The following is a 25,443-nucleotide window of genomic DNA, read 5'->3' as shown; positions in this document are numbered from 1 at the left end:
GAACTAGCCAAAATGACACCCCTACTTTAAAATTATAGCCAAACTATTAACATATTTAGGAAAATAGCTAATTTATCATGACAACATTCCAATATTCCAATTATACCCTTAAGTCAATATTATTAACTATCATAGTAAATAATATTATCTACAACAAAAAAATTAGTAAATCTAATTAACAATAACAAAAACTATATTAAATATTATTTGTCGTAACAAGAATAATAGTAAATCTTATTTACCGTAACAAGAACAATAGTAAATATTATTTACCGTAACAAGAAAACAATAAATTTTATTTACCGTAACAAGAAATCAATAAATTTATCTACCGTAATAAGAACAACAGTAAATATTATTTACCGTAACATGAACAAAAGTAAATTTTATTTACCGTAACATTTTGTAGTTAATCTAACATGAAAAAGATTAGAGATGAGGACTTGGTTAATCTAAGAGTAAATACGATTTACTAATTATTTCCGTGAACAATCGATGACTATCAATCCGACAATAATCATATTAACCATTGAGTAAATCATTCGTTTCTATAGTAAATATGACTAGTTAATCTAACAGTAAATAAGATTTACTAATTATTTCCTTGAACAATCGAGGACTAAAAATCCGACAGTAAATCATATTAACCATTGAGTAAATCATTCGTTTCTATGGTAAATATAACAGTAAATCCAATTTACTATTGTATCGCTCTTCTCTTTATATCGCTCATCTCTTTCATTTTCACATCAGAGATGAAGACTAGTTAATCTAGCAGTAAATACGATTTACTAATTATTTTCGTGAACAATCGAGTACAGTAAATCCGACAGTAAATCATATTAATCATTAAGTAAATCATTCATTTCTATAGTAAATATAATAGTAAATCCTATTTTCAATTGAAGTGTTATTCGACCACTGAAAACAGAAAGACTTTCATTTGCGATCACAGATCTTCAAGAAACAAACTTCAAACACTACGAGTCTATAATAAATAAATAAATAAAGCGACTTAACAAAAATCACCTCAGGTTTCAAATACCGGATAATAGCCTCAACCTCTCTGCAAGACTCCTATAAGACAAACAAGAAAAAACCATAAAGACTTGAATTTGGAATCACAAAAATTCTAATTTCCTCAAGAACAAATCGGAATCAAAACACTGGGATGAAAAAATACCGAGGAGACGTGAGCGGTTCCGATGATGTGGACATCGCAAGTTCCGCCGAGCGCCGACGACTCGCACTCGAGAACCACCACGCTTCTCGAGAGCTCTTCCGGGAGAAATCTCGGCCTTGGCTCGGCCTCCGACTCAGATTCCGGCTCTGGTTCAGACTCTGCGCCATCAGCGGAGGCATCGGTTTCTCTCGGCTCGTCGACGGGGACGATGCTCTCTGTCGAAGCCTCGGCCGTGGCGTTCTCGATTCGGACGATGCTTTCTGTCGATCGTGTCAGACATGTAGTTCGGTTGCAGATCGCCGCCGCCGGAGTCATCGGAGCGTACTCGCCGCAGAATCTCCAATGGAACGGAGATCCACCGAGCCGGATAACTAGATCTCCGTGAATCATGTCCTCCCCCGTGTACGATCACTGATCCAAACATTATATCTTCCTTTCTGTCTTCTCCGATAACCAATGTCGATGGATCTTCCACCATCAAGATTCCTAATAGTCAGCGTCGTTCCGACAATCGATGTCGCAGTGTATATTTCGATAGCTCCGGCAAATACTACCATCGCGCCGTCGCAGGCCTCGCTACATGTCTACAATTGCCGCGAGGCCAAGACCGTGGTCATGAAAGCCCTAGGCAGCAAGACGGAGGACCGAGCTTAGATCGGGTGGATGAGATAGGATAAAATAACCTAATCTATGTTGACGATGGTTTGTTTGTTGGTTCTGGAATAGACGCCATTTTTGTACAAGAATAAGAAGGACGAGATCTCTAGAGAAGAAGAGGAACGATAATAAAAAATTGGGTAAAAGGGTATTTTTGACATCCCAATTAAATATTGGCCATTATCTTTAATAAATTGATAGTTTGGCTATAATTTTAAACTCTCCCTCGTATAAACTGGCTAACTAGTAACAAATCTCTATATTTTATTGTATATAATAATCTTTTATGAATATGAATAAAAGGTCATAATTATGCTTAAAATTTTATTTTTATTATTACATTTTTTATTTCAAAGTACACGTGTATTTTATAGTCCATTACAATTTTTTTTTATATATATCTTTTGTAAAACCTAAATTTCTTCAAAATATTACAAGTTTATAAAATTTAATTCCCGCTGCAGCGCGCAGGGTAAAATGCTTGTGTCTTCTAATACCCCATTCTATATATACTAAAGAGAGGTACAATATCACTGTATAAACTTTGAGGACCAATCAAATTATAACAATAAAATGGATATTTTTTTTAATCCGATTAAAAATAGTGGTGTAACAATGCAAGTTGCAACAACAGGGAAAACAAAAACAGCAGTAATACTAAAGAGAGGTACAATATCACTGTATAAACTTTGAGGATCAATCAAATTATAACAATAAAATGGATATTTTTTTTAATCCGATTAAAAATAGTGGTGTAACAATGCAAGTTGCAACAACAGGGAAAACAAAAACAGCAGTATAAAACAGAAAAATGTCTATCCAATCAAATTATTTGTTTACCATCTCTTCCATCCATCAAAAGCCACGTTGTTGTGGGCTACAGACAAAAAAGAAAAAAAGAAAGAAAAAAAAAGAAAAACTGAAACAAATTCATATAACGAGAAAGAAAACAATTCATAAAAAAGGAAAAAAAAAATGTTAACTTAAGTAGGACCCAGATCTCTTTTTTTGAATGCCGTTGCTGTGAGTTAAAATACCATGTTTGGACAATATTTTAAATGAGAAAATAAGACAGGATAGTTTGTCACTAACATTCATTTTATAACATGCTTGGTGATATGGACAATAACTTACAAATTCAAAGTTATATATATATATATAATTTTAGTATTTAAATTAAGGGTTTGGTTGTATCATTGAATAATATGTTATTTAATCATTTTAGATTGCTCGAGTTTTAGTATTTTTAAATAATTAGGGTATAAGTTAAATTATAATAAAAATAGAGCAGTTATTATCAATTTTACTAGATAAATATAACTCACTAATTGATATTAACATAGTAAAATAAATTGTAATACTATATTTACAAAATTTAAATAAACAAATGACAATACATGATAAAATAAATACATAATACATATATGTTAATAATATAAACGCACTCATATATGTTATTAAACTCATTCATTTTTATCAAATTTTCAATTATCAATGACATAATATTTTAATTGGTAATTAAAGATTTGTACCCTCATAGCGATAATAAAAAATATTTTCCTCATATATAATGATCATATAACGGCATATAGAAAGATATATGAAGTAATCGAGAATTAAAAAAATCAAGTTAGATAAATAAATAAATAAATAATAATAGTAATAATAATAATAATAATAATAATAATAATAATAATAATAGGCGGTTGTAGAATTTGCCATGTGTGTAAGAAAAATATACAAATACTAGATACACACAATTTCTTTTTAAGGTTTATGTGATATATATATATATATATATATATATATATATATATATATATATTGTTAAACCGCTACTCAATTTTTTTTATTTATGTAAAATTATAAATAACCTTCTAATTTGTTTTATTTCTATTAATAACGCTCAGTGATTTATATTATCTATTCATTTGATAAAATTAAAAATTAACTCGCCATCATTTTACGATTAAAGTATAGAGAAATTGCTTAATTTGCCACTAATTTCATAACATTTTCCCACTTTCCACCAAAAGACTAATTTTTCCCAAAATGCCACCTCTATGTCAACAATGTTGACATTTAATAGTGAAGGACAAACATAGATGTCAACATTGTTGACATAGATTGTGGCATTAATTTTGGGAAAAATTAGTAATTTGGTGGAAAATTGGAAAATGTTATGAAATTGGTGACAGATTAAGCAATTTCTCTAAAGTATATTCTAACATGTTAAAAATTAATGCAAACTCAAGTTATTTAAAAATAAATAAATAAATAAAATGTACAAATAAATAGTAAAAAAAATTACTAAAGTTATATATTAATATTAGAAAAAATTAATTTAAAAAAATGTTGTGCATTTATGAAAACATTTGTAGTTGTGTTGATTTATTTTCAAACTACGTTATGTGACATGATCAAATGATAATTGTTAGTATTAATGTATTTTATATATTTACTTTAAGCTTAAGCTATTATTTTAATAACATTTACAAATTTGGATTTTTAATTTATTTGTTGCACTTTAATTGTAATGTTTTTTGTGTGTTAAAATATTAGTATTATAATTGTAATGTAATTATGAAGATAATCAAAATGCATCACACCACCGGTTGTGATATATATATTCGATATTGAAAAAAAGGATCACGGAAAGAAATATTTTATAGGAATGGGTTAAAATAATTGTCTATGTTATCGTCATAGCTTTATTTGTAATACGAGACATATACAATGATGATATATATATATATATATATATATATGTTTACGTATTACAAACATAATTAATATATACGATTCATATAATATTTATCTATTATAATAAAATCACGATTATAATGTCTAAAAAATTTAAAAGTGACTTTTTGTTCATTTAACCCGCAGCAACGCGCGGGCAAATTCACTCGTTCAAGCTAAACCAAGCCAAGTGAAGCTTAGGATACATACATACATATATATATACATATATATACATACATATATATATACATATATATATATATATATATATATATATATATATATATATAAAAGAAGGAGAAATTGACAATAGTTTGGTCTTGCCAATAGGGCTATATTGAATAATAGTGAGTGCTTAGAGCACCTTCTCTTGAACGAACTGAACGATGTAAAAGACAATATAATATTTAGAGGTGTTAAAGAGCCAGTTCCGGCATTATTATTACAAACAAGATGACTATATATATAGAAAAACGCCAAACTTAGCGAATAGATCGATTTAAGCCAATAAATTTGGTATTAGCTAAAGATAAAGGTCTATAAGTAAAAAAAAAAAAAAAAAAAAAAAATTAAAGGCTTTTGTGAGTTGAGCATACCATGCTCGCGGAGCATGTCGAATCCCACACAAAGTCTTATTGAGCTTGCACACATACAAAGGACGATGAGAGCAATACAACCACGGACACTATTCTTAAGGTCTCCATTCAAAAAAGCATTATTTATAACCACTTGTTGGATGTCGCAACCAAAGATAATAGCAAGACCTTTCATTGAGCTAAAATTATAAAAATAATCAATTCCAAGTGTTTATTGAAAGCCTCGAGCAACTCATATTGGCTTAAACCTGTAAGTAGATGTATTAGGGGTTTTTTTTTTTTTTTTAATTTAAGGAAGATCTATTAGGTTTGTAGAGTTAGTTTTCTTACCCTTGAAACAAAAGAATACTTAAGTCATAAATTTATAAACAACTGAATATACTTAATAAATTTATCATTTAAGTTCTTATTTACATATATATATATATATATATATATATATATATATATGTACTTTTTGTTAGCAATAAAGACAGAAGCAAGGAAATAAAAATTTAACAAAAACCGGAAATAGTAACGCAAAGCAAGAAGATGGCAAGGAAAGAGTCGAGGCCCGTTGGACGGTTTCCTTGAAGCTTTTTATCGCCCTCCTCAGGTGCAGGATTACTTGGACGACAGCCTCCCAGGATACAACGACAACAAGACACAAAAAGGCACCACTTGGTGTATCAACGGCGAACTAGAACCTGTGTCAGAAACTATCACCACGAAACCGAAAGAAAATTTTCTGGGAAAGAAGGAAGTTCGGGAACAGTGGGAGATATATGGATTCGATGTGTTTGAAATGAGATGAAGATCAACCTTTTATAGGCATACGCTATACCCTGAGCAACAACTCTAAACAGGTATCATTAAGCTCAATTATGCTCCATAATTCGTGATAAATGAGAGGTTACAACCCGTCAGCCTTAATGCACGGTTACTCATCCATAATGCACATATTCAAACCGGCCAGGTCTTAATGCACGGATACAAGTTTTTATTTCCAAAATAACGCACAAGTTAGTTGAGGAATTAAACTTTCAGAAGTGAAATTTGTAGTAAAAAGAAAGCCCGAGACCGAGACATTCCCTAAACCCGAAGCCCGGCCCGGCTCGGCTCGGCTCGGCGGCGGCGCGCGTGAGGGGTTAAGGGTTAACCCACACACACTCTCCTCTCTTGCACTTGGATATACACTAATTAAAGATGATAGTATTTAAACACTACCACAACACACATCCCCATTCAATGTGGGACTCTTGGTATTCCACTTCCACAACACAACATAAATGTGTTTCTTTAGCCTACTTTGAGCATCAATTTCTCATTCATCCTAGGTCCGATTTTGGCAAACAAATATTCAATATTATACCTCTCGTTACGAGGAATCCATATCACTTGGAATTATTTAAATCCGATGAGTGGAGCCCACTCAAATTGTTACCACAAATCAGCCATACACATGTAAATAAATAAATATTATTTATTTATTTAATTCCAACACTTTTGATAGTCAAATGATGAGAAATACTAAAAAGTGATAAACACATGTACAAACACAGAGTTGTTCGGAAAATTATTATCAAATAATTGGCTGCGTAGCCATCTTAAACACTATCAATTTTTTTTTAGCCAACATTTCGTTAATTTCCTGTAAATAGCCATATTGCTTACATGACAGCTTATTAATTAAATTAGGTTTACATTTTTGCCCTTATTTAATTCGGCAGATTTTTTTAATTAGACTGTTTTTTTTTTCAAATTTCAAATCAAATAATGAAACCGAATAGGGAAGTTTTCAAATTTGAAATTTCCTGCAGATTTTGAAAGTTTCCAGCGCATTTATTGTTATGTATTTGGAAGTTTTCAGCGTTGACTTTAGTTAATTAGTTTCTATTTTCGTGGTAATTCAATACGGATAAAATCTGTAAATATATTCTTCATTTATTGTTACAGATTTTTCAGTTTTATTTACACGAATATACTGTAAATAAACTTTGTATTTACAATTAATATACTGTAAATATGTTTTTTATTTACACGGATATACTGTAAATATGCTTTGTATTTACACAGATATACTGTAAATATGCTTTGTATTTACACGGATATACTGTAAATATGCTTTGTATTTACACGAATATACATCATCCGAACAAAAACGAATCATCCTATTCTGTACAACCAAATAACCATTGAAACTCATATTGCTCGTCACGCAAATCACCGACCCATCTTCCTTTGGCGTCGGAGCCTTCTCGCAGGCTTTTGCAATCCCGACCATGTAACAACCTCGAATCATGGTGGCCAGACTTTTGCTCCGCGAGAACTCAGGACCGGCGTCAGATCCCGATCCTCCTTCGCTCCGACTTCGGTGATGCCTCATTAACAATTTTTTTTTTAAATCAGTCCAAAAACAAAACAGTTTTTCAGAAAATCCCGAGCAAAAATGGTAGAATCGCCATTTTAGGAAAAAAAATTGTAATAGAAACTCGGGAAAATACCTTGAACTTGTTCTCTGAAAATTTCCGACGCCTTCTTCTTTCGATAACTGCAGAAAATTTGCGTGCCTGGGTTCTTATTTTCTTGAATTTTCATCGGAGATGGTGATTGAACTTCGGGATTCTTCTTCTTCGTCGCGTGTTTTGGGGCAGAGAAATGGGCGATTTTTTTTTCTTTTATTTTTTCAGCGGTGAGATTGTGAGAGAGAGAGAGAGAGAGGTTTTGGTTATCTCATTAAAGTCTTTTAATTTCCTTACCTTGAATAGCGGGAGCAGTTACTGACATTACACTACAACAAATACAGTTTTTCGGTGCGGATGACTTTTGGGTGCGACTTTTCGCACCTAAAAGTCGCACCAAAATTACTTTCGGGTGCGAATTTTCGCACCCAAATGTCACTAAAGTCGCACAAAAAATTTCGCTGATTTTTTTAAATTTGGGTGCGAAACGTCGCACCCAAAAGTTTATCTTGCCTTCGGGTGCGACAAAGTCGCACCCAAAAGTCCAAAACATACCTTTGGGTGCGACAAAGTCGCACCCAAAAGTCCAAAACATTTGGTCTAAAAATTTAGCGGGATTTTGTTCCCTCTTATTTGTTTGTTTTTTTTTAGGGATTCCCTCTTATTTGTTTTCACCAAAGACTCGGGAAAGGAAAAAAGAAAGAAGAAAAGAAAAGAAGAGAGAAAGGGAAAGAGAGAGAGACCGAGAGAATGAGAGAGAGAGAGCCGCCGTCCAGGCCCCGAACCCTAGTCCATCGCCGCCGTCTTCCGCTGCGCGATGTGATATGTTTGGCATGTCGAGTAACTTTAAAATCTGATTAAGGTAAATTAGAATTTCCCTTTTAAGCCTCTCTCTCAACCCTTCTCAACTTCACCTATCCCTTTATTTCACGATTTCCCTCTCTTTCCATTCTTCCTCCGCACGGAGAACGAACCTCGCCGCTGAATGAGAATGCTCCGAGGTAGCTGTGGTCGCGCCGATATGGTGGATTCGGGTCCATGGTCATCAGAGAAGTAGAGGTAAAAAAATATATGCGCCGTAGATTTTTAATTTGATTTCATTTGGGTTAGAGATACTAATGCTATATGGCTCTGTCAATTATCAGCCATGTGTTTGTTGAATTAACTTTGACAGTTTGGAATGTCATTCAGATTAAATTGTAAGAAACACGATTATTATTTGCCTGCCGTGTGTTTGTTGAATTGACTGTGAGGAGTTTTTTTCACTTCTTATTAGACCATCGATTTATTCTTTGATTCCTATTCTGTTTCGTATGCTACTCTAAATTTAGAGCTTTGGACTTTATCACACTAGTTGTTGTGCATCACTAGAGCCATGATAACCAATGAGGAAATTAAATCACTCGGAAAAAAAAATTGCGATTATAAAGGGAAAGAGAGAGACCGAGAGAATGAGAGAGAGAGAGAGAGCCGAGAGAAGAGTATCGGCCAATGGAGACCGAGAGACCGAGAGAGAGGAAGAGAGCGAGGGAGTGAGCCGGCGGAGGAAGAGCGAGGCCGACAGCCACCGAGACCGGGCCACTGGACGCGCGCGCGGGCTGAGAAGAAGCGAGCGCCGCCGCGAGCCGCTGAGCGCGCCGCCCACGAGGAGACGCCGGAGAGCGAGAGAAGTAACGTCCGGGAGTTGATTGGAGTTTATTTATGAAAATTTGTTTCTCGGTGGAGTATCCCGGTGGAACTTTCTGGAAGATCGACGAAAACCGCGTTTCTCTACATCGATCTCACGGCACTCCGGTCTCTGGACTCTCTTACGCATTTGGTACTCTCTCTCTCTCTCTCTCTATCTATCTATCTATCTCTATCTTTATTTATGTCGCCTTTCTGATTTCATTTCAACTGATTTTGTGATTTGATTTGAAGACCATGTTTTCGACGATACTTGCTCAAATTCTATGGTGTATGAGGTTCTCATCAAGGATATTATCAAAGCTGCTCTTCAAGGTTTCAATGGTTAGTGTTCGCTCTATATTTTATTTGTTAAAATGGATTCGATACTGATTTACAGCAATGATTATATACTTTCAATGTTCTCAGCTTAGAGAGTTCATTAAACAGCTTTTTTTTTTCAAGTTTATTTACATTTAGTAGATCAGATAGTAAGAATCTTTTTTTGTGTATAAAATTAAAGCTTTTTGTAGTATCTAGGAAAAGTGAATTTTCGTTTGCATATTTTAGCAATGAAGCTTAAATTGGTTTGATTGAATTGTAATTGATATGGCACATTTCAACAATGTCACTGAATTATGAGACAACGAAGCCTCTCGTTTTTTTTATTTTTTTGTAGGAACTGCGTTTGCCTACGGACAGACGAGCAGTGGAAAGACTTTCACCATGAACGGTTCAGACAGAGACCCAGGAATAATCCACCGGGCAGTTGAAGAAATATTTACGAAAATCCATTGAGTTTCTTTCTTCTCTCTTTTGTAGCGTGGTGTTTTTGTTGCTGGGATAAGAGAAGAAGTTGTCAACAATGCCGAACAAGTGTTAAAGCTGCTTGAATCAGGAGAAGGTGTGTAGAGTGAAATTGTTGCTGAACCAAGCTGTTTTACATGTGATCTGGTACGATAATGAATTAATTATGTTTCTTCTTGTATCCACTTCTTGCAGCTAATAGGCACTTTGGCGAAACAAACATGTATATCCGAAGTAGCAGATCCCACACAATATTTAGAATGGTTTGTCCTCAATAGATTTCCTATTTATATGGGTAATGAAATTTGTTTATCCTTGTTAAGAAATTGATTTTTGGTAACATCCACGTGAAGGTAATAGAAAGCAAGGGGAAGGACGCCGACTCTTCTGATGATGAGTTAAGTTCCGATGCAATTCGTGTGTCAGTCTTGGTAGGGTTGAATATTTTGCATTGTCCAATTTTGTTCATTACCAATTTTTTTTTTAAGTTCAGTTTGCATAATTGATGCTGTTCTTCTATAAGTTATTTCCACTGCGTCAAATGTAGAATTTGGTCGATTTAGCTGGGTCTGAGAGAATCGCTAAAACTGGTGCCGGTGGAGTACGTTTGAAGGAGGGAAAACACATTAACAAGAGCTTAATAGTTCTTGGCAATGTGATTAACAAACTTAGTGACGGTCAAAAGACTAGGTATTTTCTTAGCCTTACAAGTAGTCATTTTCCTTAAAACAAGTTACTATGTTTAAACAAATATAACAATCACTACTAATACAGGGGACATATACCTTACCGAGACAGTAAACTTACACGCATACTACAACCTGCCCTTCACGAGCTTTTGATAAGTTCTTTTATGGATTCCGAGTCATTGTGTTGCTCCTTCGTTTCTTTCTCACATGGTTTGTGTTTATTTTCCTCAGGTCATTGAGCTTCCGATCAAGCATCCCGAATTGTTTGAGAGCCTTGGAATAGCTCAACCAAAGGTAATAACAACCAAAGGAATTTAATTGGCTACCTCATTCATGATCAATTTTGTCGTTAGCTTTAACTATTATATTTCTGTGTGATAGGGAGTTTTGCTGTATGGTCCACCTGGGACTGGGAAAACACTTCTGGCTAGAGCTGTGGCTCATCACACTGATTGTACTTTCATTAGGGTGTCCGGTTCTGAGTTGGACCAAAAGTACATCGGAGAAGGTTCCAGAATGGTCAGAGAGCTTTTCGTCATGGCGAGGTTGGTTTGGTCTATACCTTTGTTCATCATGTTCAGTATCTTCTTTCCCTCTTTTACACCGTGTCAATTGTACTCTATTTTGACCACTCTGTTTGCCTCATTTGGTCAAGCTGGTTTCCATAGTGTGATAAGATTGCTGTATTTTCATTTAACAGAGAAATATTGAGTTGAAATTCATCAGCCAAGGTTCTCACATACACTCGTACTGTTCTGTTTCAGAGAGCACGCTCCATCTATCATCTTCATGGATGAAATCGATAGTATTGGATCTGCGAGAATGGAATCAGGCAGTGGCAACGGAGACAGCGAGGTTCAGAGGACTATGCTGGAGCTTCTTAACCAGTTGGATGGATTTGAAGCATCAAACAAGATCAAGGTATATTCTATGTAGCTGTAGAGAAGATATGAACTTGCATTATCTGGTTTTATTTATTCATTTAAAATTATCCTCAGATCAAGACGAGGAAGGCGGTTGCGGAGGCGTTGGGGGAGCTGGGTGCGAGCCAGGGGTTGGGGCATTTCAGGGCCGAGTGTGTGCGGTCGCTGGAGTGTTGTCGTTTCGACAAAGTCAAACCCGTCCGCGACTCCGTCTCCAACGCCCTCTGCTGCTGGACCGCCCTCCCCCAAACCCCCTCCGAATCCGCTTCTTCCCACAGACATGCTTCTCCGGCGACGTCACCACCAAGACCCATGTTCCTTTCTCCCTCGCCAACATTGTTTTGTTTTTGTTTTTTTTTTCAAGTTCATCCATTCAATGTTTAGTGGTCACAATGTGCATTGAAATATTGGTAATATGTTTTCCTTTTACTTGAAATGGTTATTGAACTTGACGTGTTGAAACATTCAGGACCACTTTCCAAATCCTAAATCTTTACTTGAAATGCTTTGTATTTTTATAAATATATTAAGAATCGAAGTCACTTTTAAATCAGGTGACAACTAAAGCACTGCTAATAATTAGGTTTTTTAAGATTTAAAGTCACTTTATAATAGAGCGACATCTTAAGCACTATTTCTTTTAACCCACAAATGACTATCGGGTGCGACAAAGTCGCACCCAATGCTCTTTTACCGTATTTTTCATGGATTTTGGTGACTTTTTAGGTGCGACTTTAGGTGCGGAAAGTCGCACCTAAATGTCGCACCCGAAAGTCAAGACTTTTGGGTGCGACTTTTCGCACCCAAGATTTTTAGGTGCGGACTTTCGGGTGCGGAAAAGTCGCACCCAAAGTCGCACCTAAAGATATCTTTGGGTGCGAAAATTGATTTTTGGGTGCGAAAAAAGTCGCACCCAAAGGTCTTTTTTGTACTAGTGTTAATAACTAGTTATTATCCGTATATTTATTTTAAATGTTTTTATTTTCGGTATGTAAATGGACGGGAACAGTTGATGTCATTTTGGTATTTTGTTATACTGTAAATAAATGAGTGTGGCTATTAACCGGAAATTAACCAAATGATGGCCAAATCCAAAATCGCTTTTGCTGGGTGGCTATATTGCTATATAACCCAATTATTATTATCCTTCAATACCATTTAATTTAAATAAATAAAAAATTCTCAAAGTTTTTATTAGAACAAAAACTGTATTATTGATGATATTGATGAAGAATGAATACATAATTCACTACGGAGATAAACTGCTGCATAATTTTAGATATTGTTCAAAAATTAACGAGACAATAAAGTAATCAATAAAGACAGTTAGACTCTTGAGAGATTAACAGTTACAGTCTTACAGAGATATCGAAATATATTTGACCGGATTTCTCTCTCGCTCTTCATCCATAGGAGAGAACTAGTTTTTTTTTGGGACTCTAGAAAGATTCAACTCCAGTGATGTCTAATTTCGAATATGAGCATAGCATTCTTCTATTTTTAGTACACTATAAAACTTGTAACAAGCTAACTACTTCATATACATACAAATGTATCGAATACTACATAATAAAAAAGACTTGAAAATTTGCTGATCAGTCATGTGCGTGGTGACGGCGAAAACTTTAAAACAAAAGAAATTGTATTGGGCCCACCTGACCTTATTTGACCTTTGACCATAAAAACCACTTTTGTCTTATCCACAACATATTTATTGAAACCTAATGAGAAATTGATGGGCAGATCTCGGTGAAATCTGTAGGGAAAAGCAGTACTTGTGTAGAAGTAATTGTGGATATATATTTCCATATGTAGTAGTTTTATTTATTTTCAGTAAAAATAAATTTGGGTGCGGATAATTCGTAGTATATAATTAACCCGCTATCTTAATTATAAGAGGGTACACAATACGTACTTAGAAACATAATCATGCATAATGATTTACGGTAATTACATCTTGAACATGATAATAATATTAATCCAGAACTTGGGGGGGGGGGGGGGGGGGGGGGGCAAAATTTAATTTAAGCTAAAAAAAAAAAAATTTAACCTGAAATTTTTTGTTTGGGGGAGCTCGGACCTCTTGAGGCTAGCACGTACGTCCGTCCCTAATAATAATAATAATAATAAATAATAATAATAAAACTACCACCTCCGAGTAAGGATGTCAATGGATAGGGTCTGGGTAGAGTTCTGCAAAACAAACCATACCCACGATTTTCTTTTTAAATCATACCATATTCATACCCACTTATTGTTCATGGGTCTAAGTCTGAGTAAAACTCTAAAAGGTACAACATAACCTAAAAGTATTTTATTACCCATTTAATATTATATTTATTAATAAAAAATCAAAAAAATCAAAAAATACTTAAAATAAAAATCTAATGAAATACTTAAATTAATAAATACATACACTAAAATTTGATTAAAATTCATAATTATAGTGATAATTTCACGTGGGTAGGGTATGGATAGGATTTTGGGTAATGTACTTAAAAATCATATCATACTTTACTCATATTCATATAATTTATAATGGATAATATTTGTATCTTACCCATTCTCCATTTATTCGAGTAAAATCTTATTCGTGACGGATAAAATCTCACGGATAAGTGAGTAGATGAATAAAATTGTCATTCCTACCTCCGAGCTCCGAGGATATCACCTTTAACAATGATTTCAGTATGCTCACACCTTTCCTTTAGTTTTGACCCACAGTTTACACGTAAGTGATTATTTACTTAATATTTACGTTTGTAAATATATAAAATTTGTTATTTACTTAATATTTATTGAACCTTGGCTATTTAGTAATATCAAACGTTTAAATCGAATATTTTCTAGTTTTTTGAAATTTTTATGTTAGGCAAGATTGATTACAAGTTTAATTTCCAACTAGATGGACATTTTTAATTTAGTTTTGTTTGAGTAGCCAGTGTTATTATATTTAGAAGGACACGTTAAATTGAATAGAACCTAGCTACCACTTGTGAGTGAAAGGTAGGTTTCGGACACGCGTCGCTTTTACAAGCTAACAGTGGGACATCTTATTAATTGTTTTCACCAGACGTATTTAAAACCCCATTTTATAACCTTTTTTTTTTTTTTTTTTTTTTTTTTTTTTTTTTTTTTTTCTAAGGCTGTCATTTATAAGACTCACGAAGATTGTCAGACCATATAATTTATGTCTCCCCTCACTCACACCTGCTTACTCATCCAATCTTGACCACGATAATATACATATATTAATATATCATACGTAGGTGGTTGTGTATATGTCTTAATTGTAGAATACAAATCCACTGTTAATTATAATTTACTGCATCATTAGATAGAAGTATTCCAAAGAGCATCATGAACTTACTAATTACATTCAATTTGCTGCGGTTAATTGGTGATCTTGATTTGGCGTATTTCTATTAAAGAACTTTATTAATCACTAGCTCATTATTCATGATATATAAAATATACACACACAAGCACACAGATATATATATATATATATATATATATATATATATATATATATATACATGCGGTGACGGATCCAGAGATGAAACTCAGAGGGGGCACAATTATAATGAAATATCATGTATATATTTCAATTTTTCAAAATTATCAATAAAAAAAAATAAAAAATTGGCTACATAAGCCACCTAAACTATAGAAATTGTAAATTAGCCAACCTTTAGTAAATACTTTGTAAATAGCCAACTTGCATGTGTTGTAGTCTATTAACTACCTTTTTTACATGTTTAGATAGATTAAATAAGTCTTTTATTAATATGTTAATAAGTTAACTTGACTATTTACAAGAAATTAACGAAAGGTGGGCTATATCTCAATTCACTATAACCGTGTGGCTATATAACTTAATAACCCTAAAAATAACGGTTAACGTTATCAGTGTAGTTTATTTTAAAAAGAAAAAAAAAATAACATTATCATTCAACTTCAAATACGTTTATAATTTTATTAAATCTTATATGAAATAAAGATACATAAGTGAAATGTAAAATGGGCATTGCAGAGATTTAAAAATATAAATTATGTGAAGATCTTTCTCTCTCTCTCTCACACACACACACACACACACACACACACACACACACACACACACACACACACACACACACACACACACACACACACACACACACACACACACACACACACACACACACACACACACACACACACACACACACACACACACACACACACACACACACACACACACATATATATATATATATATATATAAGAATAATAATAATAATAAGATCATAAAAGTTTAAAAAATGCTCAAATTGAGCACTGAATTTTAGATCTAAGAGATATCAACTAACCACCGGTCTTCTATTTTGTTATTTACTTATCAAGCTCTACTTAAATGTCTGGTATAGACAAAGGAAAAAAATAAGCTTAGCTAAATGTATTTGAACCCGCATTTTTAAATTCAAACTATTTAACCCCACATTTCAATCCATTTGAGAGTAATTGAATAAAAATACATTTTAAAAGCAACATTGTACTTAAACTTGAGCCATAAACATATAAAATAATCTACTGTTGTTTTTTTAAGCCTACTGAGTTTATAATATGGAGAATTTAAGTTATATGAAATAAACTAGAGCATAAATTCTGAAAAATAGTATGAGTAATAAAGTATAATAATATTTAAATTTATTTACACATCATTCCATTTATGTACAAGAAAATAATACTATAACCCAAAAACTACATGATTGAGTTTCGAACCCTAGATGTAGACATAGTTGTGCTTTTTCAAAACACATTTACCATCAGGCCAGAGGTTGTCTCAAAAAGTTTTGGGTAAAATGTATTATTTATTGTGATAAAAGCGTTTTATTTATAAATATATACAAAAAATTATATTTATAAATTTTTCCCCGACGATCCGAGTGGGGGCACGTGCCCCCGCTGGCCCCCACCTGGATCCGTGCCTGTATACATGGCAGAGCCAGGTGGCAGAAACTTATATATATAATATACTTTAGATTTCTTGAGGGGGCTTATAAAATAAGCCTATGATCGATCTTACACTAAAAATTGTATAAAATACGTAACATTAAAATTAAAAGGAGTTACAAGCCCTTTGGACTAAGCTAGCTCCGCCATTAATCGACCTAGCGCATTAAAGTTCTAAGGAACCACAAAGCCTAACATGTATGATGTGAAATCTGAAGGTTTAATGATATAATTGAAAAGGAAACATATCAAAAAATAATCCTAGACATGAACTTTATAGACGAGGAAAACAACCGACTGGTCAATTTTAACTAAATGCGGAGGTTCTCCGTATAAAATATTAAAAATTGTTGATAATGAAGCTAACAACTACAATATACATGTTATAAATATAAAGGAGAGTTAGAATTTACTATTCATCTAAAAACAATTCACTATTTATTCTACGGTGTAGCGACGAAAATATTTTTTTGTAACTTTTGAATTTATATTTATATTATTTTTTATTATTCGTATATAATTATTTTATAAAAAATTATAATAAAAATACATCAAACAAACATTTTTTTGTAACTTTTGAATTTATATTTATAATATTTTTTATTATTCATATATAATTATTTCATAAAAAATTATAAAAATACATCAAACAAACTGCAGCAACGAACTATTATTTTGCTTGTATATTTATGTATTATGAGGTGATAGTCTAATTCTACAGAAAAAATATGGTTACCGTCTATAATGATAGTTGCATGCAAGCCGACACAACACACTACCTCATAGGCCTAGCAGGGGGTTAAGCCCCCCTCAAAATTTTTTTTTTTGCACTTTTTGCTCATTTAAAAAAAATTTACATTTTTTCCCTTGAAAATTTATACTTTTGGCCCAATTTTTATAAATTTTTTACAATCAAACCCCCCCTGAATTTTTTTTTTTCAAATTAACCCCCCTGATGGGCTTTTCTGGCTCCGTCACTATATATATATATATATATATATATATATATATATATATATATATATATATATATTTGAATCTTAACACACTACCTATATACTTGGAGCTGTAATATGCTTCTTTGTAATTTAACTTTAACAAAAAGAAGGAAGGTTAATTCTGACCATAACTTTTTATATAAAATTTCTAAGCAACTTCACATGCCATTATAAAGTACACGAATTTTGCTCTATCCACCATTGTAATCTATATATAATTTGCTACAGCATCAATCGAAAAGGCTTGGCATAATTTTAATCCATCGCTTTCATTTTGTTTATACGCACTTGCAGTTTATTTATATATAGAAAAAAAATGATAATCATAAATACATAATTTTTGGGGTAGCAATCGTTAAATTATGTACGCGCGTCTATTAATTGTCACATGCATTATTGAATTCCCCTGATCTTCTTTCAACATCTCTGATACGTATTTGTCGGAAATTTAAATACACAACCGGATAAGTCAACAGATATGTGTGTTTTAACAACAAACATATTAATTAGGCCCAATATTCGCAGGGAAAAAAAAAGATAAAAAAAAGGGACAAACATACACGAGGATAAAGATATCTATATTTTTTTTTTGTCTTTCCTTTCTAACACAACATAAATGATAAACAAAACACAAGCATAATAACGATAAGTAAAGACCACCAAAACAAGAAAACCTCACATTTCATATCACAAGTACTCTTACGTACATAGTACTCTCTCTATGCTTAAACTAAAATGAACAAAATAATACCAACAATGATAATAAACACTCCGGTGATCACACACACTAAATTTGGAATTATTTCTTCAACCTTCAAGGGAACGGCACAACTCCGGTGCCACTTCCGCCGCCGAGTCCACCGCCGCCGCCGAGCCCACCTACCCCACCGGCGCCGCCGATCCCGCCGATTCCACCGCCACCGCCGAGTCCGCCGATTCCACCGCCACCGCCGAGCCCGCCGAGACCTCCGTCACCGCCGCCGATCCCTCCGAGACCTCCACCGCCACCGCCGCCGCCGAATCCACCGAAGGTGCCGATCCCTCCCAGCCCGCCGCCGGGGCCGGCTCCGCCGATCCCGGCTCCGGCGCCGGCAAAGGGAAGCCCGTTGGCGCCGATGCCGGAGTAGCCTCCCATGCCGCCGAAGCCGATGAAGTTCTTCTGGTCCTTGAGCCCGGCGTCCTTGGGAACGTCTCTCGCCGCGGCGTGATGAGCCAGAGCTAGGGCAAGGACCAATGCAACGCAAACCTTTCTCATCATATACTATATCAGTAATAATAGTAGTAGAAATAGAAATGAGTTGTTTCTTTTCTTTTCTTGTGAGTATATAGGGTTTGTTTTGAAGTGTGTTATGGGAAGTGTGAGGCGTAATTGGTTTTTATAGCCAGAGTTGGAAAGCGGTACAGGAGAGGCGGTTGTGAGAAGTAAATATGGAGTTTAATGAGCAGCACTGTGTGTGGGGAATTCCCTAACTACCTCAAGCTTTTCTTATTTATTTCTTAGGTTATTATAAAAGGCGCTACTATATAGTTGCATGGAAAGGCAAAATCATGATTAAGACTTAAGAGTACGTAAAAACGTCTTTATAACAAATTGTCAGTGATTTATGTGTTGAACAGTAAACTCATTCTAGAATGAACCAATGTGCTTAAATTTAAACTCACCTACAAAATTTTCGAAAAAGTATCCATCGATCGGCGAGTCTCTTGGATGCCGACAGTGGTAAAAGAAAGATTTTTTATTTCTTTCGTAATTTCTGTTGCCAATACAAATTTACATATATATTATATAATATATATATATATATGTTATTAAGATAATTTGTGACGTGAGTATCATTGATTTGTGGCAGATTTCTTTAATTACGAGGGTAAATGTTTCGCTACTTTCAAATTCTGACCAAAATATATGTCTGATTATCTATATATACCATATTAATTTAATCTAAGTGTTTTCTATTGAGTAATTTAGTGATAAAAAATTTAGTTTCTATATACACCAAAATATTAGAACAGACAAAGTATCCATGAAGACCCCTTCTGCAGACTAGGTATCTATACCAATCGATGATAGTTTATCTTTCTATATATATTATGTTTTTACTTAAATCTTTATAGAATTTCCGTCGAAATTTTCATCCCAAATCAGTATTTGTGGAAGAATAATTTTTCCAGAGATTGTTTTTTTTCTTCTTTGTATTTCTCTAAATTTCGTTTATGATTTTCTGTACGTGTTTCCATCGACTACCGACACGTCGATAACACCACATTTTAATCCTTGGAATAAACCAAAGATTTAGCTGTGACCTGTGAGTTATTTTCCTTTGTAGTTTGTTGCAGAATATTTTGGTTGATGACCAGTCACTAGAAAAACTAATGGTAAAATGAATTGACTTTTGGGCAGCCATTAATTCTGACTGATAAATTTTTATGAGAGTAGGTAATACTTTTAATTAGTTTGCGACTTTAAAATATATGTGGCCACAAAACCTTCTATATAATGATCTTTCAAAAGATAAACAGAAAATATAGCTGCATGAGTACTTTTAATATAAACTCCTGATATTCTTGCCATCAAAATATCCGGTTTTCATCACAAATTATAAACAGATATATCATTTAATCGAATATTACTAAAAAAGAAATACGCATTAATAATTATGAAATAAAATATATTATATTCGAAATATAAAATATTTTTTTTCTTTCATTTTTTGAATCCCTCGGACGTCAATTCATGTATATTATTCTTTGATAACTTATGCCATGGTTAAAAATTGGTAATCCCAAAGAAATAATTAAGCAATTTCGACATAATTGAACTGCAATTCTGGCTTGCAAATTACACTCTAGTGATAGTGATTGCAGTAACTTCTAGTATATGCATGATTGTATGATGAAAGAAGCTTCATTTCCTTCTGTGATCAAGATGAACATGTATGAGGGATTATAAAAACATTTAAAATGTTCCAATTAACCAGACATTGGAAATTTGGATAAGCGCTGGCCGAGTATGGTGTTATGGTGTTCTGAAAGATGGGAATTATACATATATAAGTATAACCCACTTGCCAGCTATATATGTGTCAGGTTGTTGAGAGAGCATTTGATGCACTGTGGAAAAGAGAGAGAGAGAGATTGAGATGAGAAAATGCGTGTCACTTCCATTCTCTAACTTCATAAAAATATAATAATAATTGTCTGAACCACTGAAGCATGTCTTGATGAAACTGTAAGAATCCCTTATTTATTTATTTATTACTTGTGAAAAAGCAGTATAAAGCCATGCATGAAGTATTTCATGTATTAAGTATGATTTGGCATTACCAAAGAAAAATCTTTGTATGGTAAAAAAAAATCTCTCGTTCTGCCCTCTTTTCTTTTTTATTTAATGCCATGCCGATTTCATGATATTGCAGTACGTTTAGGCGTGTTCAATTAATTTTAACATTGTCAAGTTTGACTCTTTCAATTATGGCCGAGACTTGAATGTTGATTGTACAACTCACTGTTCCCCGCTCGGAGGGTCATCTTCTATCGCTTGTGATTATCATCCACCGTAATAACTTGGTAATGGGATTTGTGAAATGTGCTAGAATCAATCAAATAATAATTCAAAATTCTTACTTAATTTTTTTTCTCTAGTAGTAATATTGTCCTACGAAATTCTTTCGGAGAATCTCTTGTGGTTATTGGTCTGTAAAATATCATGTGCTTTTAAGCGAACGGAGAGTCTGAGTTATAATAAGTTTCTCTGATCATATTCCACAGAAAATGTGTGTCGAATCGTAAGGTGACGGACTGACAATTCATTAAGTATTTTTGTTCAACAAAATGTGTTAGTCATTTGAAAACGTAGGACAAGGGGGTTCGGGATAAACTCCGGAAAACCGAAACAAACTATCGGTTCTTTTACCGTGTATCTGGTTTACTAATGTTTTTATCAAATCTAGTCCGGTTTAATTTTTCTGATCGACTTACATTAGTATTATTTAGTTTCAAAAACTAATTAAGACTCCGGTTTAGACCAACCAATCAGGGCCTAAATTTTTAATTTTTTTTTTTTATAATTCTAAAATATTTAGACATACTAATTTGGGTTGAACTTCTATCAGTAATTAATAGATGTTTATGTTGATCTTGATTACAAAAACGTTTATGTTAATATTTAATTTATTTATAGAGTCCAGTCTCAGCGAGTCAAGGCTTGCTGAGTCATCACCAAGCCAATAGGACGAACTGTAGATGTAGAGTAAACAAATGTACAAGTGAATCAATAACAGAATTCAGATTCTCAATCTCTCTCGTTCTGTGATTGTGCGATTGGTATCTTTTTGTTCAGATCTCAACTCTAATATTTATATTGAAAAAAAAAAATTAGTCAAAACGATTTAAACCTGTCTTAGCCCCAATTTAAAATAGATTGGTGGATTTAATAATTTATTTTCGATCCGATCTAAAAGCATACAAAAGTTTAAAACGGTCTATACCCTAATTAGAAACCAATTTTAGACTGGACGGTATCATGCACACAATTCAATACTAAATTAGTAGTTTTAACTCTTTAGTTTACTATATACTAAAAAAAACCCTCTAATTTACTGTACTTAAAAAAAAACTCTATAATACTTTAACCAAATACAAAATTTAATTTTAAACAATCTAGTTATTTTTCTTTCAAATGCATGTAATATAATTTAATTTTAAACACAAATCATTTTAAAGTTTCAACCTACTTGCTCTGTTGATTTGCAATTTGGTAAAAAAAAATATCAAGGGTATAATGGTGTCTTTTTATGATCTTATGACATTTTAAGTATGAAGAGCTAGACTCTGAATTTAGGGGGATAAAGCGATTTTTGTTTTTGGGGGAAGAGAGAGGGGGCTATTTATAAATTTTTAAGGTACAAAAAAAAAAAATTTAGATAAAAAGTGTAAAAATAAAATTTGAGGGGCCCCGGTGTCCGCGTGTGCGCGTGTTTAGAATGAATCTTCTCGTTATAATATAAGTATTTGATTGAAGTTCAATAATAAAAAAAAAAAAAAGCATTTGATAAAAAAAACGAAAAATAAATAAAATAAAGTAATAATATTTTGGAGTAGGTCTCAAGCTACAATAAGGTTAGGAAAGAGTCAAATATCGTTCAAAGATATCAAACGAAACCAACGAGTACCTTGAAAAGAAAGTAGCCCATATATCACCACGTTAACTGAACACATAGCTTCATTAATTGATCAAAAGCAAACGCATACTATTAAAACAGCTTAAAACCCTAACACACGTAATAGACAAATCTCAAACCAACACACTGATCAGTGAACAAACTAACACTTGCATAATTTAACTACGTAGCCGCTCAACCACTGAATAATACAAAAGAAAAACACACGTACGTACTAATCACTCCATGCATGGCTAGCATTCTTCTAAACTATATATCTCGTATGCAACGTACGTCTCTCTCAAGGAAAAGGAAGACCTCCGGTGCCGGTGCCAATACCGCTGCCGAGACCTCCACCGGGAAAGCCACCAAGACCTCCACCGGGAAAGCCACCGGCGCCGAAGTTTCCATTTCCGCCGATGGCTCCGCCGCCGCCGCCGAAGGGAAGCCCGTTAGCTCCGACGCCGGAGTAGCCGCCGATACCGCCGTAGCCAAGGAAGTTCTTCTGTTCCTTAACGCCGGCCGCGTCGTCCGGCGATTTTCTGGCCGCCGCGGCGGGGAACGTGACTAGGGCAAGAAAGAAGAAGAACTATCGCCACGCTCAGGTATTTCGCCATTATGTCGTTTTGTCGCTCTCTCACTATGTTATGGATCTTAGTATGTTTGTCTCAAGGACTTTGAGAACGTCGCTTTTTATAGTGAAAAAAATTGAGTATGGGGAGAGTTGCGAGCAGTAAATATTTTTTGTCCTTGGTAATAGAGTACACCTCTTTGGTTTAGAGACGAGTGAATATTTGCGAATTAGAAAGAAGAACAAAGATTACAGTGAACATCATGTATTGATTAAACGTTTGAAATGTCATTTTAATTATGTATTAATAACTAGAATAAGTAACTAATCTGTAATATTATAAATTTGCATTACTGGTTTGTCTCTGACTATAGTACAATGTGATATATGTACAATATTTTTCCTATAGTGAACAGAATTATACATGTGAATCTGATGATAACTAATATTCATTTTTATTTAAAGGTCGCTAGGATATTCACAGCCAGGAGCAACTATTACTTAAGTAGTTTTAATAATTCAAAATTGTAATCCTCTACGAGGGAAGGGTTTTTCAAAATTGTAAGAGGCAGTGATTTAAGTTCTCTGACGTTTGTGGTAGTTGAGCTTACATTGATCCATACTTATGGCTGTCGTTGTGCGTTTCCACTTTTCTATTCTGAAAAACGTTGTACGAACGATTATAATATCAATCTAATGTTACTATTTATTGTTATTTTTGAATATTTATGTTCTCCATGTATAATCGCTAAGATATCAACATTATTAATTATTGCCGCTCATCACAAATCAAAATAAATTCTACCATAAAAGGGGCCAATGGTTACTCTTGCTCTCTACATTTAGGGAAAAATATTATATTTTCTAACTTTCTTGTGTACAATTAAATCAATAAAGGCAAACCAATCGATTCAAACACAAATACAACGTAAACAATTCAAGAAAACAATAGATTTTTCACTGATTTTGTGTTAGGAGGAGTCTCCGAATAGCTAAACTACTGAACCTTTTTGAGGTTGATCATCACGCTTTAGTCAAAGGTTGGATTACTTTATTAGGTTATGATTTTTTGCTTACTCTAGATTCGGATATGAGCTCGGATTACGTGTATGTGTGGATTTCAAATTATATCTGAGTATAATGTCATATTTATTTTTGTTACTAGATGTCCACTCTAATTTCATTAGCACTTTTACTATAACCATATAAGTCCCAATTATGTTATGGAATTAATTTATTATATAATAAAAATTCGACAGATAATTTGTATATAACTTTGCTTAATTTTTTTTTTCTAACAGAGGAAATAACTCAATACTTTCTGTAACCATATTTGCTAGACAATTGACATATACCTGATTATCTGTTGTCACAATAAATAAATTTTTATATTTATTATAAGCTAACAGGACACACGGTGGTCCATATGCATTTAATTTGTTTAACTTATTTTCCTAGCCTAATAATTTCCAGTGATGTTTAGGAAATAACACATATGTCCGCACAAAATGTTGCATAAATGATACACATGCCTTTTCCCAAATCGTAATCAAAACAGGAATCAAACATAAATAAACAACATGTCACTTTATTAATCAATTAAAGGAGTTCAAATCGAAACAATACGGTAGCTAGCCACAATACAAAGACCACAATTAACGTAAACACAGAAAAGTAGGTATATGTCTCACACAGTCACACATAGACACACCTAACTTATCTTAAACAATCAACAACTTAAATTAATTAAGCACTTCCAAAACACATGCATGCATGCACGTACGTGCGACACACTAATAGAAAAAAAAAGACTAGACCACACACATACACATACAAAGTCTGTAGTTTCAAGGGTTGTGAGGGAAAGATCCAAAACCACCGTTGTCACTGGATCCGCTGATACCGGGGAATGTTCCGGAGCCCCCGAAACCAGGCAGACTCGAGCTTCCGGGAAATCCTCCGAGCATACCACCGCCGCTGTCTCCGGCGAAGCTTCCAAAGGTCTTTTCGT

General features: G+C 33.7%; 3 protein-coding genes across 3 annotated transcripts; 1 reads left to right on the top strand and 2 right to left on the bottom strand.

The window, feature by feature from the left end:
• Positions 1–858: 858 nt before the first annotated feature.
• Positions 859–1,905, bottom strand: LOC149388162 (uncharacterized). Its single transcript, XM_089622369.1, has 3 exons — positions 1,184–1,905; positions 1,030–1,077; positions 859–921 (listed from the first exon to the last, which is right to left on the bottom strand). Exons 1-3 carry the CDS (start codon positions 1,571–1,573, stop codon positions 859–861), a joined length of 501 nt encoding a protein of 166 aa, XP_089478495.1. The 5' UTR covers positions 1,574–1,905.
• A 9,085-nt stretch (positions 1,906–10,990) lies between these two features.
• LOC149388161 (26S proteasome regulatory subunit 8 homolog B-like) lies at positions 10,991–12,109 on the top strand. The gene is made up of 5 exons (XM_089622368.1): positions 10,991–11,077; positions 11,165–11,328; positions 11,548–11,704; positions 11,782–12,044; positions 12,091–12,109. Exons 1-5 carry the CDS (start codon positions 10,991–10,993, stop codon positions 12,107–12,109), a joined length of 690 nt encoding a protein of 229 aa, XP_089478494.1.
• A 6,150-nt stretch (positions 12,110–18,259) lies between these two features.
• Positions 18,260–19,049, bottom strand: LOC149388160 (uncharacterized). Its single transcript, XM_089624223.1, has one exon. It carries the CDS (start codon positions 18,958–18,960, stop codon positions 18,517–18,519), a length of 444 nt encoding a protein of 147 aa, XP_089480349.1. The 5' UTR covers positions 18,961–19,049; the 3' UTR covers positions 18,260–18,516.
• Between the last annotated feature and the right edge of the window lie 6,394 nt (positions 19,050–25,443).

Source organism: Urtica dioica, chromosome 8 (genome assembly GCF_054948205.1).
Source record: "Urtica dioica subsp. dioica isolate 48M chromosome 8, U.dioica_male_clone48M_v1_H2, whole genome shotgun sequence".
In the NCBI taxonomy this organism is placed as follows: domain Eukaryota; kingdom Viridiplantae; phylum Streptophyta; class Magnoliopsida; order Rosales; family Urticaceae; genus Urtica; species Urtica dioica.
The sequence above is the reverse complement of the archived record's forward strand: the minus strand, read 5'-3'. Positions and strand labels throughout refer to the sequence as shown.

Bases quoted from the DNA above. Each gene is read 5' to 3' on its own strand.
- LOC149388162 (XM_089622369.1), bottom strand. From the start codon at position 1,573: ATGATTCACGGAGATCTAGTTATCCGGCTCGGTGGATCTCCGTTCCAT. The intron at 1,078-1,183 runs GTATTTTTTCAT...TTTGTCTTATAG, and splicing joins GAACCGCTCACGTCTCCTCG to GAGTCTTGCAGAGAGGTTGA. The intron at 922-1,029 runs GTGATTTTTGTT...TTCTGTTTTCAG, and splicing joins TCCGGTATTTGAAACCTGAG to TGGTCGAATAACACTTCAAT.
- LOC149388161 (XM_089622368.1), top strand. From the start codon at position 10,991: ATGGTTTGTGTTTATTTTCCTCAGGTCATTGAGCTTCCGATCAAGCAT. The intron at 11,078-11,164 runs GTAATAACAACC...TCTGTGTGATAG, and splicing joins TTGGAATAGCTCAACCAAAG to GGAGTTTTGCTGTATGGTCC. The intron at 11,329-11,547 runs GTTGGTTTGGTC...GTTCTGTTTCAG, and splicing joins GAGCTTTTCGTCATGGCGAG to AGAGCACGCTCCATCTATCA.
- LOC149388160 (XM_089624223.1), bottom strand. From the start codon at position 18,960: ATGATGAGAAAGGTTTGCGTTGCATTGGTCCTTGCCCTAGCTCTGGCT.